Source organism: Pocillopora verrucosa, chromosome 5, assembly GCF_036669915.1.
Source record: "Pocillopora verrucosa isolate sample1 chromosome 5, ASM3666991v2, whole genome shotgun sequence".
Taxonomy (NCBI): domain Eukaryota; kingdom Metazoa; phylum Cnidaria; class Anthozoa; order Scleractinia; family Pocilloporidae; genus Pocillopora; species Pocillopora verrucosa.
The window spans coordinates 13,526,835-13,539,000 of record NC_089316.1 but is presented as its reverse complement, the minus strand read 5'-3'; the positions used below and the strand labels follow the sequence as shown (position 1 = coordinate 13,539,000).

The following is a 12,166-nucleotide window of genomic DNA, read 5'->3' as shown; positions in this document are numbered from 1 at the left end:
CCCATTTTTCCCATTGGGTTTTGTGGGTTTTCGTATCAGGCGGCGGCACAAAAACGTTTTAGCCCGAGAGGTGATGACTAGTTGTTTACTATTCTGTGTAGCTTTGTCGAACAGCATTAAATACTCGGGCTCCTAGTTCGAGCTGCACATCTACTCTTGTGCATGATTCGTGAATTTAAATAGGAAATAAACATACATGTAGACTCTCATTTTGCAGTTAATTTATATCACGGAAAGTTTTAAGAGTCTTTTAATGCAACAAAGATTTGAACGAAAATGAGGCTGGATCGGCAGATCTAACAGTTCCAACGATTGTAATGAAGGTAGCCGAATTTACATACCCCTGTTGACCCCCTGTTGACTTCTCTGTTGATCCTATTGACCTCCCTGTTTTTCCCCCTGTGGACCCTCCCCTCGTTGATCCCACCTGCAACTGTGACTAGAGGTTGTTGTTCAGGAGGGTCTCAATGGGGGGGAGGGCAAGTTTAACAGCTGACGATTGATTTTTTCGGATTTTGACTACTGCTGGTTAAATTTTAGGGCTTTCAGGATTTATCAAGGCGGTTTTCTGAAGCTGTTCCATTTGGCGATCAATTGCAACCAAGAGTTTATAAACTGCTGTTGACATTTCATTTAACATCAGTGCCTTCTCTGAGCTGTTGTCACCCAACCTGATAGCATGGCCAAACTGCAAATTCGACTCCGCTCCATTTAATTCCTAGCGAGTCCAAACACTACTTCATTGTTGATTCCATCTGATCTGATTCGTTATGGCGAGTAGATGAAGTTGACGTACAATGCAAAATGTCCTAACTTGCAATTGATGATGGTACAATTCTATGCTTTACTACAATATAAGAGTACTCTCTAGTTTAATCGTGTCGATTAGCAGTGGGGTGGATTCAAAGATCAAATTTTGCTGAGTCTTTAATTTGCCGTCCAGATTTTGCAGCGGAAAGTCTAAGAATAGGAAAGTCCCCTAATTAACTCTTCATCTTCATTTTACGTGAATTCAATTTCTGAGTCGTTTTCCTACTCATCAACCTGTGTTGGTTCAAGTCCAACGCTAGTATAGAATTGTGACGTGGTATACTTGTATCGTTAACAAAGGTTATGGTTGGATCTGCTTTCTGGCCTTAGTCAGTGATCTCTGCTCTGACAGTCCTCTGTCTAGTGGTCTGTAGCTCTCTATCCACTCTCTCGTAAAAACTTCCCTTTCTTTGGAAATTGTCTCACAAGACAGAAGTTCCTCAAATGGACAGAATGGAAATGAATAACAGACTGGGGCAGTGGGTGTTAAGAGCTAGGATTAGTAGAGCACTAGCCGCCCACTTTGTGATTCGTCTAATATAAGGGACTCCTTGGAGATGCAACCAATTCCACAGCACATTGTAGGACGCTGAAAAGGCGTGGAGGTTCACTAATTTTCTAAGCTGGTAGAGCTCATATGAGCTGAGTTCAAGTTTGTTGGACTAGTCGTTGATGACATTGATCCTACAGAAATTCTTGCTTTGAATCGCTCTAACGCTTTATCTTCTGCTTAACAATAGAGCTCTCGACGGCTCTCAACAGGCTCGACATGACATGACATGACATGATGTAAGCTTGTCTGCAGTGACTTGGTCGAGAGGCGGGAATAACACTGCGTGGCGTGGCTTGGTCACTGGCCAGAAGAAATAAGTTATGAACTGAAGAAAGTTAGCCCTTTTAGATACTAGCTATCAGAATGTGATTTAACAAAATTGTCAGTTTAGGCGAAAATATTAAGCTGCTTTTATGACGGTTGACGATAAAAATGTGTCCTTTTTGACGGCTGAAGGTTAAATTTTAGGCCCATTGACGGCTGCTGGTTAAATCCCTTTGAGACCCTCGTGTCATGCATCTGAAAAAAGCTTTAGAAATACTCATGCTGGATTTATGTAACGCCGACCTCAAAATCATAATTTATTACTTGGCTAAAAATTCTGGGTTTCGATGGATGACAGACCGCCATTACTGAAGCAAGACACCTCAAGATTTCGTTTGAACTTAAAATGTTATTTTCCATGTCGTTACGTACTGGCGATCCTATCCTTCTCCGGTTTCTGTGTTTCGAACGCTATGAGAGCGAGCTTGAGTGTGGCTTTAGTGGCGATGGTTAATTCAAGTTATTCCAATGTCAAGGCGGTTACGGCGAATAATCCCGAGTGTCGAAGAAACACATCAGAAGAGCCTTCGAAAGAGGTTGGTGATATATTACCTTGTAATGAACTTTCTAACTCAAAAGCTGTGTTATTACCGCACGAACTGGCCGAACTGGCTCGGTTTACCAGGATCTCGTCGCGCTGAATTAATGAAACAAACTTCAATTAAGAATTCGAGATAAGGTGGAGACCGAGGAAGCCCCGTTAGCTTGGATACCGATCATCTGCACAGTAATTTTTTTTCAGATAACAATATATGTAAGTATACCGGACCAAACTTGCTAACAACTCGAGCTATTGCTCGTGTGCACCGGTCCAATCTCTTCTATTCTTAAACATAATTGGCTGCCTTCGTTCATGTTATATCGATTTTCTCGGCAACCAGTCAGGCTATTTCACATAATCGACCTCTTAATGGAGAAATATGCTTTGAAAACTATATAATTTTTATCTATTACCAACTTCATTTTTCAAAAATTGTCTTCATTGTTCCCAAGAATTAATTCAAATTTGGATGCAGCCATTTTGAAAACATCACAGTTAATTTAATTCGTTTTTGAAGAATCAAAATAGCGGTGTCCCGGATGGAATTAAGGTTCGTATGAGGAAAATTTTCGAGACGTTATTTTCCTCAGCACAACTTGGGTTAGCCCAAATCCCTTTTTTTTCTATTCATGATTCTTACGATTGATGATTCATGAAAGGCACGTAAAACACAAAAGAAAGATGAAGAAATGAGACGTTTGGCGGTTCTTGTAATCGTTTCACATCGCCCAAGTAATATTGGTATTGAATGTTTTTTTGTAGAGCGGAATGTTTAACTGGGATCAAGAAATGCAAGGTAGGAGTTAGTTCATACTGTGATTAATTTAGACGTCTTGTTATGATGCAAATAGAAAAATGTTAAGGTACAATTAAAAAAGATACAAAAGGTCATGAAAGTGAATTGCTTAGGTCTATCTGGAACCTGAAGAAAGCGGTAAAAAAAGATCCCCTCCGAACCGGTGAAGAGCTGTAACCAAATGAGATGCAAGGACCAATAAGTTTACAAACCGCACCCCACGTTGAGGCGCCATGAAGTGTGAAGAAAATAAAAAATTCCAAGCTTAATCAGGCTAAGGGCATTTGACGTTACCCTGAGCCAAATTTCACTTGGCTGAAATACATCAGTTTCTCACTAGTCTATGATGTCTATAATTTAAGCGGCTGAGTATTCAACATGCAAACATGTTTTTCAACTCCATGCTACTTTATCAGTCGTTTATGTGTATTGCTCTCACTTCAGATACTTTTGAGTCACAAGAACACCGGAATAAATATAAATATATTCTAAATGATTTTTTTTATTTTTCTGGATAAGAGGGGGGAAGGGGGGGAGGGGGCTGGAGCATTTTTGTTGTGTCACAATGAAAGTTAATCATCCCCCATATGGCTCGGTAATATTTCTATGATCCGCGTGTTATTGGCAGTTAATTGGCGATCAATTTTCTATAGTACCCCCTTTCAAGTATGCTCTGTTCGCGACGAAAACCATGTGACCCCCCAAAATCCTCCACCCATCCCCTACACCCTTTGACGTTAAATAACGACTGGTCCTTAAGTGAATACTGACTTAGAAACAAGCACATTTTGTTTTGACAGGACTCATCTTGAGCTCAACTTATTATGGTTACATTTTCACACAACTGCCAGGCAGTTTGTTGGTAAAAAGAGTGGGTCCCAAGTATTTGTTTGGTGTCCCTATGTTCATTACATCAGTGTTCACGATACTTACACCTGCTGCGGCACATCACAGTGTTGAAATGCTCATTCTGGTCAGAATTCTACAAGGACTTGTCATGGTCAGTTTTCTCATCAATATTTGCTTTTTTTTCCCTCTTATTTTATGTCAAGAATTTTATGATTTATTACAGAAATCTGGTTTAGGATTTTCAGAGTCGGGATACTAGACTATCTTTAAGAGTTTTTCCCCCTGCTGCTGTGATCCAGGTTCGACTCCCTCACCTGGCGTCTTATTAAAACTTGGTGTAAAGTCATTTCCCTATCTTCTGCTCTGAGAACTCCGGTTCTCTGGTTCAGCTCGGTAGGATTGGAGAATAAGAAGGTTTTTATTTTTACTTTACAACATTTAGTAATCTGGGATAACTCAGGGAATAATCAATACGAAGTTTTAGCGCTAAAAGTTTATCGTCTCGCAAATTCAATAGTGTAGCAAATAATTGTTACTCAAGGTTAAAGTAGCTGTATGATTTCATATCCAAGTGTTATTTTTATCTCCATACATAAGGCTACGAGAAATGAAAGTTTGTTTTTCAAGATTTTTCTAAACCATTAGACAGAGGTTCACATTCACCAAGCCCTACCCTTTTCTTACTAAACTATTCAAATTAGTGAAGTATGTACGCATGTCTGGTGAAATACACGTGATCAATTTTGTAATGATAGGGTGTGACGTTCCCAGCCATGCATGCCATGTGGAGTAGCTGGGCTCCCCCTCTAGAGAGAAGCAAGCTTTGCGCCTTGGCTTACTCAGGTACTGTTGATAACAACAAGGAAATTTCTTCCAAGCTAGTGCTTTTCTGAGAGGAAAAACATTTTAAAGCCATTTTAAAATTAAATTGCACGAAGTATTTTGAATGAAAGAAAATGTGACTTATCGAGTGCGGAGTCAAGTAAAAGACCCTGTGGTTGTGTGTCAGTTTCAAGAATACTTTCAGTGTAGTTGACAGGAAGACGCGATGGGTTATTTTACCAAAAGTTTCAAGTTCGAGCCTGAGAGTGTGTTGTGAACCTAAGCAAGATATCTCACTCTCACAACGACATCTTCACCAAATGGTATATACAGGTACCGGGAAACAGTCATCAAATCCTAAAAAGTCCTGACTAGCATCCTGTTCAAAGGAAATGGGACACTCTCAGTCGCTTCACTAATGATGCTATGGATACCGGTATAAGCTTTGGTACGAACTGGGACTCGTGGCTCGTAAGCTTATTTTTTACTCTTATTAGCTTCGACTTAACTGAATAACCCTTTTTTTCGCACAGGAGGGCATCTTCAAATTCTCAAACACATTTGTTAAATTTTATGTTTACTTTATGTTAATTAGGAATTCCATTTGGTGGGTTTCTTGGTATGTATTTGTCTGGTTTGCTGTGTGCCTCTGATCTCTGGGGAGGATGGCCGTCAACATTTTATATTTTCGGTACGTGATTACATAAAAGGTAACAGCTGGTTTCGCTACATTCCGAGTTAGCTACGTTTGAATTTGCTTCATTTTTGCTACATTTCACATCGAGTTCGCTACTAACGTCACTGAATACTTAGCCTGTTTGAATTTCATTAACGATGATAATTGGAAACTCACAATACCTGCTACTCGAAGCCTTTGGTCGCTGAAATGTACGATACAGTGAGAAAGTCGACTCGATACTTGCAACACAAGCTTCGACTTACACTCACTTGGTCCCCGGGACTAGTTACGGGAACTATTTGCTGGGACTATAGTCTTGACTAGGAGCGGTCCCTCCTTTTCGGCGAAGTCCGTCGCGCAATCTGAAAAAAAATTTTGAAAAAAATTGACCTTGCACGATGGAATAGTTTTCAGCCGTCAAATAATAATCTCAATTGAGCGTAACCAATGAGATTCCTTATCTTAATACCAGTCAATGTTCATGTCATCGCAAGACGCGGGTGTAAAAACATTACAAATTTCGGGGCGCCCAATAAACTTGAAATTTATTAAGTGCTTCAAATAGGTGAGTCTCGCGAACTAAACTCCTAAGAAGATAATTGGGAAGGGCAGGCCGGTCAAGGAGCCATCGACTTTTGCTAACTGTGTTCTTGTAATTTGTATTCAAAGATAGCATTCACGAAATCTTAGTCCTTTTTTGATAACTGAACGGCTTCTCCCCGCGGCGCGCTAACGTCAATTTTTTTCACGTGTTTTTTTGTTCGACTCCCGCGACCGACTTCACCGAAAAGGAGAGAATTTTCGTAGTGTTGGAAATTAAAGTTCCTTCGTGGTGCGGTGCTGACCACAACGTGCAGCTTGCGTGGTGGTCTTTCTTTTCCGATGCATCTTGATTCCAAATTACCCGCATATTTTCATCTTATCGCAGGCTCTGTAGCTCTTGTTTGGTTTGTTACTTGGATGATATTCGCTCATGACAAACCAATACATCACCCTTGGATATCAACGGAAGAAAGAGAGTACATCTTGTCAAGTCTAGGCGCTAAACAAGAAAAGAAGGTAGTATGTATATGACAACAACTTTGTGTTTTATTCCGTTCTTTAAATCCAAAATCGGGTTTCCCACAAATCTGATCGGAAAAACTAATTTACAGTGCGGACCTCGAACTCGGTTAGTAAGAGATATAGTATTGAACATCAATTCTTTTTTTGTTGCAAATTCTGTTGCGGGAAGTTTGGGTAAAGTTGGCGAGAGAGCGTCCAGAAAATTGCTCATTCGTCTTCAGATATGCTTATGGCCGAATATGCTCGGTCTTACAGATTTACTTTGTTCATTATTTCAGCAAACCAAAAAATAGCTCTCAATATCAAGACAGCACGAGTCATTAACATTTCTCATTTCTTCTCTATTTATTAGCGACCGAAAATTCTCTGGCGGCAGCTTTTAACATCATTACCTGTATGGGCCATAATAACCGCACATTTTTGTTTCAACTGGGTGAATTTCACTTGTATTTCTTTACTGCCTTCTTACTTCAGAGAAGCCCTCAATTTAGCCATTTCTAAGGTAAGTGTTATTTAAATAGGCCCTACCATATTTGGTGTTACTAAGTTTTATTGAAGAGTGTGAGAAATGACTTGTAGGGGAAATACTAGTTAAAACAGCGCAATATTGTAGGCAGGAATATACTAGATATCTCCCGCTGGCCAATGACTGTACGTTTAAATATTTTTTCCTTTCTCTTTTAGACGCTTTAAATGTATTTTCTTCATGTGACAAAGGGCAGTAGCCGTTCAAACCATAAAATGTGTGAAATTAGTGACAAGATACGAGTGTGCGGTCAAAATGAATTTGTTATGAATTGGCGCTTGGCAACTCCTCATCTTTCAGTAAGAGGTCTGTCGCGTACGGAGGCATACTGCGTAACAAAGCCGTCGCAAAAGGTGGTTGTTTAGGGAACAGATCAGGAAAAATTTGCAAAAGACCCATCAGCACGACTTGTTGCATAACCTGGTCATTACCTGAACGACCACCTTCTGTGACGGTTTTGTTAGGAAATAGGAATTTGATTGGCCTTACACTTGCTTTCAGGGACCAAATATATATAATAAATAAATGTCTTCTGTTACTGAAATTGAGAGCTAATCAGCGATTGGGCGTAAACGTACTTCACGTACAACATTATCTCTTGTTACTCTGGTATTTAAAAGAGGAGACCTCTTCTGACTTAAACGTTTAGAATCTAACGATTTGAAGAACGGCAACTTAAACTTAGAATGTCACTCGAATTGCCTCTTCGTAATTAGAAACATTAACTTTGTCCTCTAAAGTAGCCAAGGGAACATCTGTTCTTTGAGAATCTCGAGGCCCAGTACTGTGATAAATTCATATGTTAAGTAATGAATTTCAAATTTTTATTCTCTAGACTGGTTTCGTGTCCGGTCTTCCATATTTACTGCATACCATAGTTGGTGTCGGAGGTGGGCAACTGGCGGACTGGCTTCGTAACAGAGGAATATTAACTACAGGACAAACGAGAAAAGTGTCTTTGACTGCTGGTAATTTCCTTTCCCTGGGGTCGGCGAAATGTCTGTTGATTGCAATCAAAACGGTAGAAGTGCAAAATTCGAGCGCGAAATTTAATAATAAGTATTAAAGGATTTTATTAAAATGTTTTTGACTTCTAAGTTCATCCATTCATTTAGGCTTCCTCATTCCTGCAAGTCTCATTGTGTCAACAAGTTATGTAACCTGCGACCAACCGACTCTTGCTGTTGTCCTATGTTCTCTGGCTACGGGAATATCAGCCCTTTCCTCAATTTCTATTTTTGCCAATATCTTGGACATAGCCAATAGATATTCAGAACATGTTATGGCAATCTCCAACTTGGCAGCCACAATTCCTGGGATAGTTGCACCGTATTTGGTTGGGATCATAACAAACAATCAGGTATCGACTTTTCATAGATTTCAATTCAAAATGGTAGTAGGACCAAATGGAGTCCAATTCGGTCTGAAATCATCCTTGTGATTTGTTAATTACGAGCATGATTACAAGCAGAATTGGACGTAACGAAGTCCTGTTATACTAATTACCATAACCATTTCAATTTCTGAAAATAAATGCATTTACTTCAGAAAATATCTTCAATAAAGACATTGTTCCTCAAATTTGGAAATTCCCCAGGTTTGCGGGGTAAGTGGTTTTCGCTATTGTTATCGTAATCAATTCTGTGAGCCTTAGTATGAGTGGCTGCTTGAACTGTCCATTGCAAGTGTCCGACTGGAACCAATTGTCCGATTACGACTCTACAGAATAATTAGTGAGAAATAAAACAGTTAATGCACCAATTGCATTTGCGGAAATTTTAATGGTTATGATTAAATGTATTATGGATTTCCCATTTGAAAAAGATTCCTCTCAATATAATTACGAAAATCCGTGAATTAAGAACTTCAAACTGACATTTGGTTACCTAGGAACCATAGCAATTCATGTAATGAAGAAATACCATATGATATTTGTTCAGATTCAGTTGTGCATTACTTTAGAAAGTGAGCGGCATAAAAATGTTGCTTCAGTAGCATGCTGTACACTGCAGATATCTTGTAAAAGATCTCCATCATAAATGATTATATCCCATATTAATTTCACTGTCACTACTTCAACCACTGCTTTACCTTTTACTGTCATAATTATTACTACCACTAACACCAATGTCATCACCAAATCAACCACTTCCTCTACTATCAACAACACCATCACCTCTACCGCCACTAACATCACTTCCATTACTAAGACCACTTCCATCAACACAGCTGCCACCGCTACCAGCACAACCAGCCAGCACCGCCGCTTAACAGCATTACCACAACCAATTCAAATACTACTAACACCGATATGCCACCTTTACTAACAACACCAGTATGCCACCAATACTACCAGAACTGCTCTACTAATAATCTACCAACACCACCGTACAAACTATACTACCAACAGCTTTATACCATCAATATTACCAACACCACTTTACCACCAACACTAACAACACCACTATACCACCAATACTACCAACACCACTATACCAACAATACTACCAACAGCAAAATATCACCAGCCCAACACCAGTAACACCAATATACCACCTATAATACCAACACCACCATACTACCAATACTACCAACACCACAATACCAACAATACTACCAACAGAAAAATGTCACCAGCCAACACCTCTAAACCACCAGCACCATAAACACCAAAATACCAGCTATACTACCAAAACCACTGTACCAAAAATCTACCAACACGACTTAACCACCTGTAATACCAACACCAATATACCATCAATACTACCAAGACCACTATACCAACAACACTATACCAACAATACTACCAACAGCAAAATATCACTAGTCCAATACCACTAAACCACCGGCACCATTAACACCAATATACCACCTATACTACCAACACCAATATACCATCTTTACTACCAACACCAATACACCACCAATATTACCAAAATCACTGTGCAGATAATCTACAACAACAATATACCAGCTATGTTACCAAAACCCATATACCATCAATACTATCAACATCACCATACCACCAAAACTAAAAGCACCACTATACCACCAATACTACCAACATACTATACCAACAATACTACCACCAGCAAAATATCACCAGCTCAACACCACTAAACCACCAGCACCACTAACACCGATATACTACCTATGCTACCAACACCAACATACCACCTTTACTACCAATACCAATACACCACCAATACAAAACCACTAGGCCGATAATCTACCAACACCAATATACCAGCTACACTACCAAAACCACTCTACCAATAATCTACCAACACCACTATACCACCTATAATACCAACACCAATAAACCATCAATACCACCGACACCACTATACCAACAACGCTATACCAAGAATACTTCCAACAGCAAAATATCACCAGCCTAACACCACTTAACCTCAGCGCCACTAACACCAATATACCACCCATACTACCAACACCAATACACCACCAATACTACCAAAACCACTGTGCGGATAATCTTCCAACACCAATATACCAGCTATACTATCAAAACCACTCTACCAATAATCTATCAATACCACTATTCTACCAACACTAATATACAATCAATACTAGCCACAACAATATACCATCAATACTACCAATACCACAATACCATCAACGCTACTAACACCGCTGTACCAATAATCTACCTACACCACTATGCCACATATACTACCTACACCACTATGCCACCAGTATTACCAGCACCACTATACAACCGGCACTACCAACACCACTCTGCCACCGGCACTACCAACATCACTATGACACCTATACTACCAAAACCACTGTACCAATAATCTAGCACTTTTATTTCTGCCTCGCTTGCCACCATTTCTTCTATAACCACCACCACTGCTACCATAAACACTACAACCACCATTACCAATACCACCATTTCCTCTGTCACCACCTCTACTGTTACCATTATCACTATAACAACCAGTACCAATACCACCTCCGCCACAACTGATACTATTACCATAAACGCCTCGACCAACACTGTATCCACAACGACAACGGCAGCCGCCACAACGACCTCCATCAAATTCGAAGGCACTACGTAAGACTAACATTCGCATCATCACCACCTCCAGTACTACCACTACCATCAGAAATAGAACTAAAATACCAAAACCTTTACCACTCCCAACACTATCTCTGTTTCAAAGGGCTTACTCGACCCCAGTCGTTTTCATGGCGTGGTTGATCAACCAGCACCCGTGCCGCGCAGGGTGTGAAGAAGCTGGGCTACCCAGGGCAAGAGTACTCTTAGTTTAATTTTTTTTTCATTAATTTTCACTCTTTATTTATTTTTTTTTTTTCATTAATTGTTCCCTTTTATTTTCGCAGCCAACAACTATTCAGTGGCAGAAAGTATTCTTTATCAATGCAGGAATTTTCGTTCTCGGCTGGATTACTTATATCTTTCTCGGAAGTGGAAAACCGCAACCATGGAACACTCCATTTGAGGACCTAGTGGTGCCGGTTGCTATTCCCAGGGAACCCAGGAAACCAGTCATTACGAATATTCTAACCAAGAGTGAGACAGGATTTCAGTATTCACCCTTTCCTCACCATGAGAGCGAGATTTTCACCGACAACAAATGATAAATTATTTAATATATGGAGTAAGTTTCTAAAGAAACTGTGGTGCTGCGTTGGTTGGGGAGTTTAGCAAGATAAGTTGATTTTATCAATTAAGTTGATGATATAAATTATCACCGTAAAGAGTTTGTAAAGTTGAAGTTTCAAGTGTTAGCCGTTCGTCATAGAGAAAGACCAAATACATCATCAACTCAGTCGATAAAACCAAATTGTCTTGATAAATTCTTTGCTCCAAATTGAGATAACTAAAGTAAACAAAAGAGAGATAAAGAAAGGAGGATTGCAACATAACTGAAGAACTGTTGCCTATGTCTTTTTTTGCCGGACGGTCTAACCAGTCAACTTTTCCTATCCTGGTTGGACAGATGAGTCAATTTTGCCAAGTAGCTGGCTGTAAACACTGTATGCTGTTGAGCAATATTTTTTAATTGGACCTTTTGAATCTAGCAAGTATCTTAACTTGGGGAATGACAATGTTTATGTTTAAGATCCACGACAGAAAAGGTTGATGAAGATTCTGCAAGGGCATCATCTGCATAAATGTTCAAATTTATTTTTGTTTCGCCGTAGAG

At 39.6% G+C, this 12,166-nt stretch overlaps 1 protein-coding gene across 1 annotated transcript; it reads left to right on the top strand.

Moving 5' to 3' along the window:
• Positions 1-1,974: 1,974 nt before the first annotated feature.
• LOC131784494 (sialin-like) lies at positions 1,975-11,597 on the top strand. The gene is made up of 10 exons (XM_059101305.2): positions 1,975-2,223; positions 2,991-3,024; positions 3,825-4,024; positions 4,629-4,716; positions 5,291-5,386; positions 6,303-6,436; positions 6,792-6,941; positions 7,801-7,933; positions 8,081-8,325; positions 11,340-11,597. Exons 1-10 carry the CDS (start codon positions 1,975-1,977, stop codon positions 11,595-11,597), a joined length of 1,587 nt encoding a protein of 528 aa, XP_058957288.2.
• The last annotated feature ends 569 nt before the right edge of the window (positions 11,598-12,166 follow it).

Coding starts and splice junctions, on each gene's coding strand:
- LOC131784494 (XM_059101305.2), top strand. CDS start 1,975: ATGGATGACAGACCGCCATTACTGAAGCAAGACACCTCAAGATTTCGT. Junction 4,025..4,628: donor TTCTACAAGGACTTGTCATG/GTCAGTTTTCTC, acceptor TTGTAATGATAG/GGTGTGACGTTCCCAGCCAT. Junction 7,934..8,080: donor AAAAGTGTCTTTGACTGCTG/GTAATTTCCTTT, acceptor CCATTCATTTAG/GCTTCCTCATTCCTGCAAGT.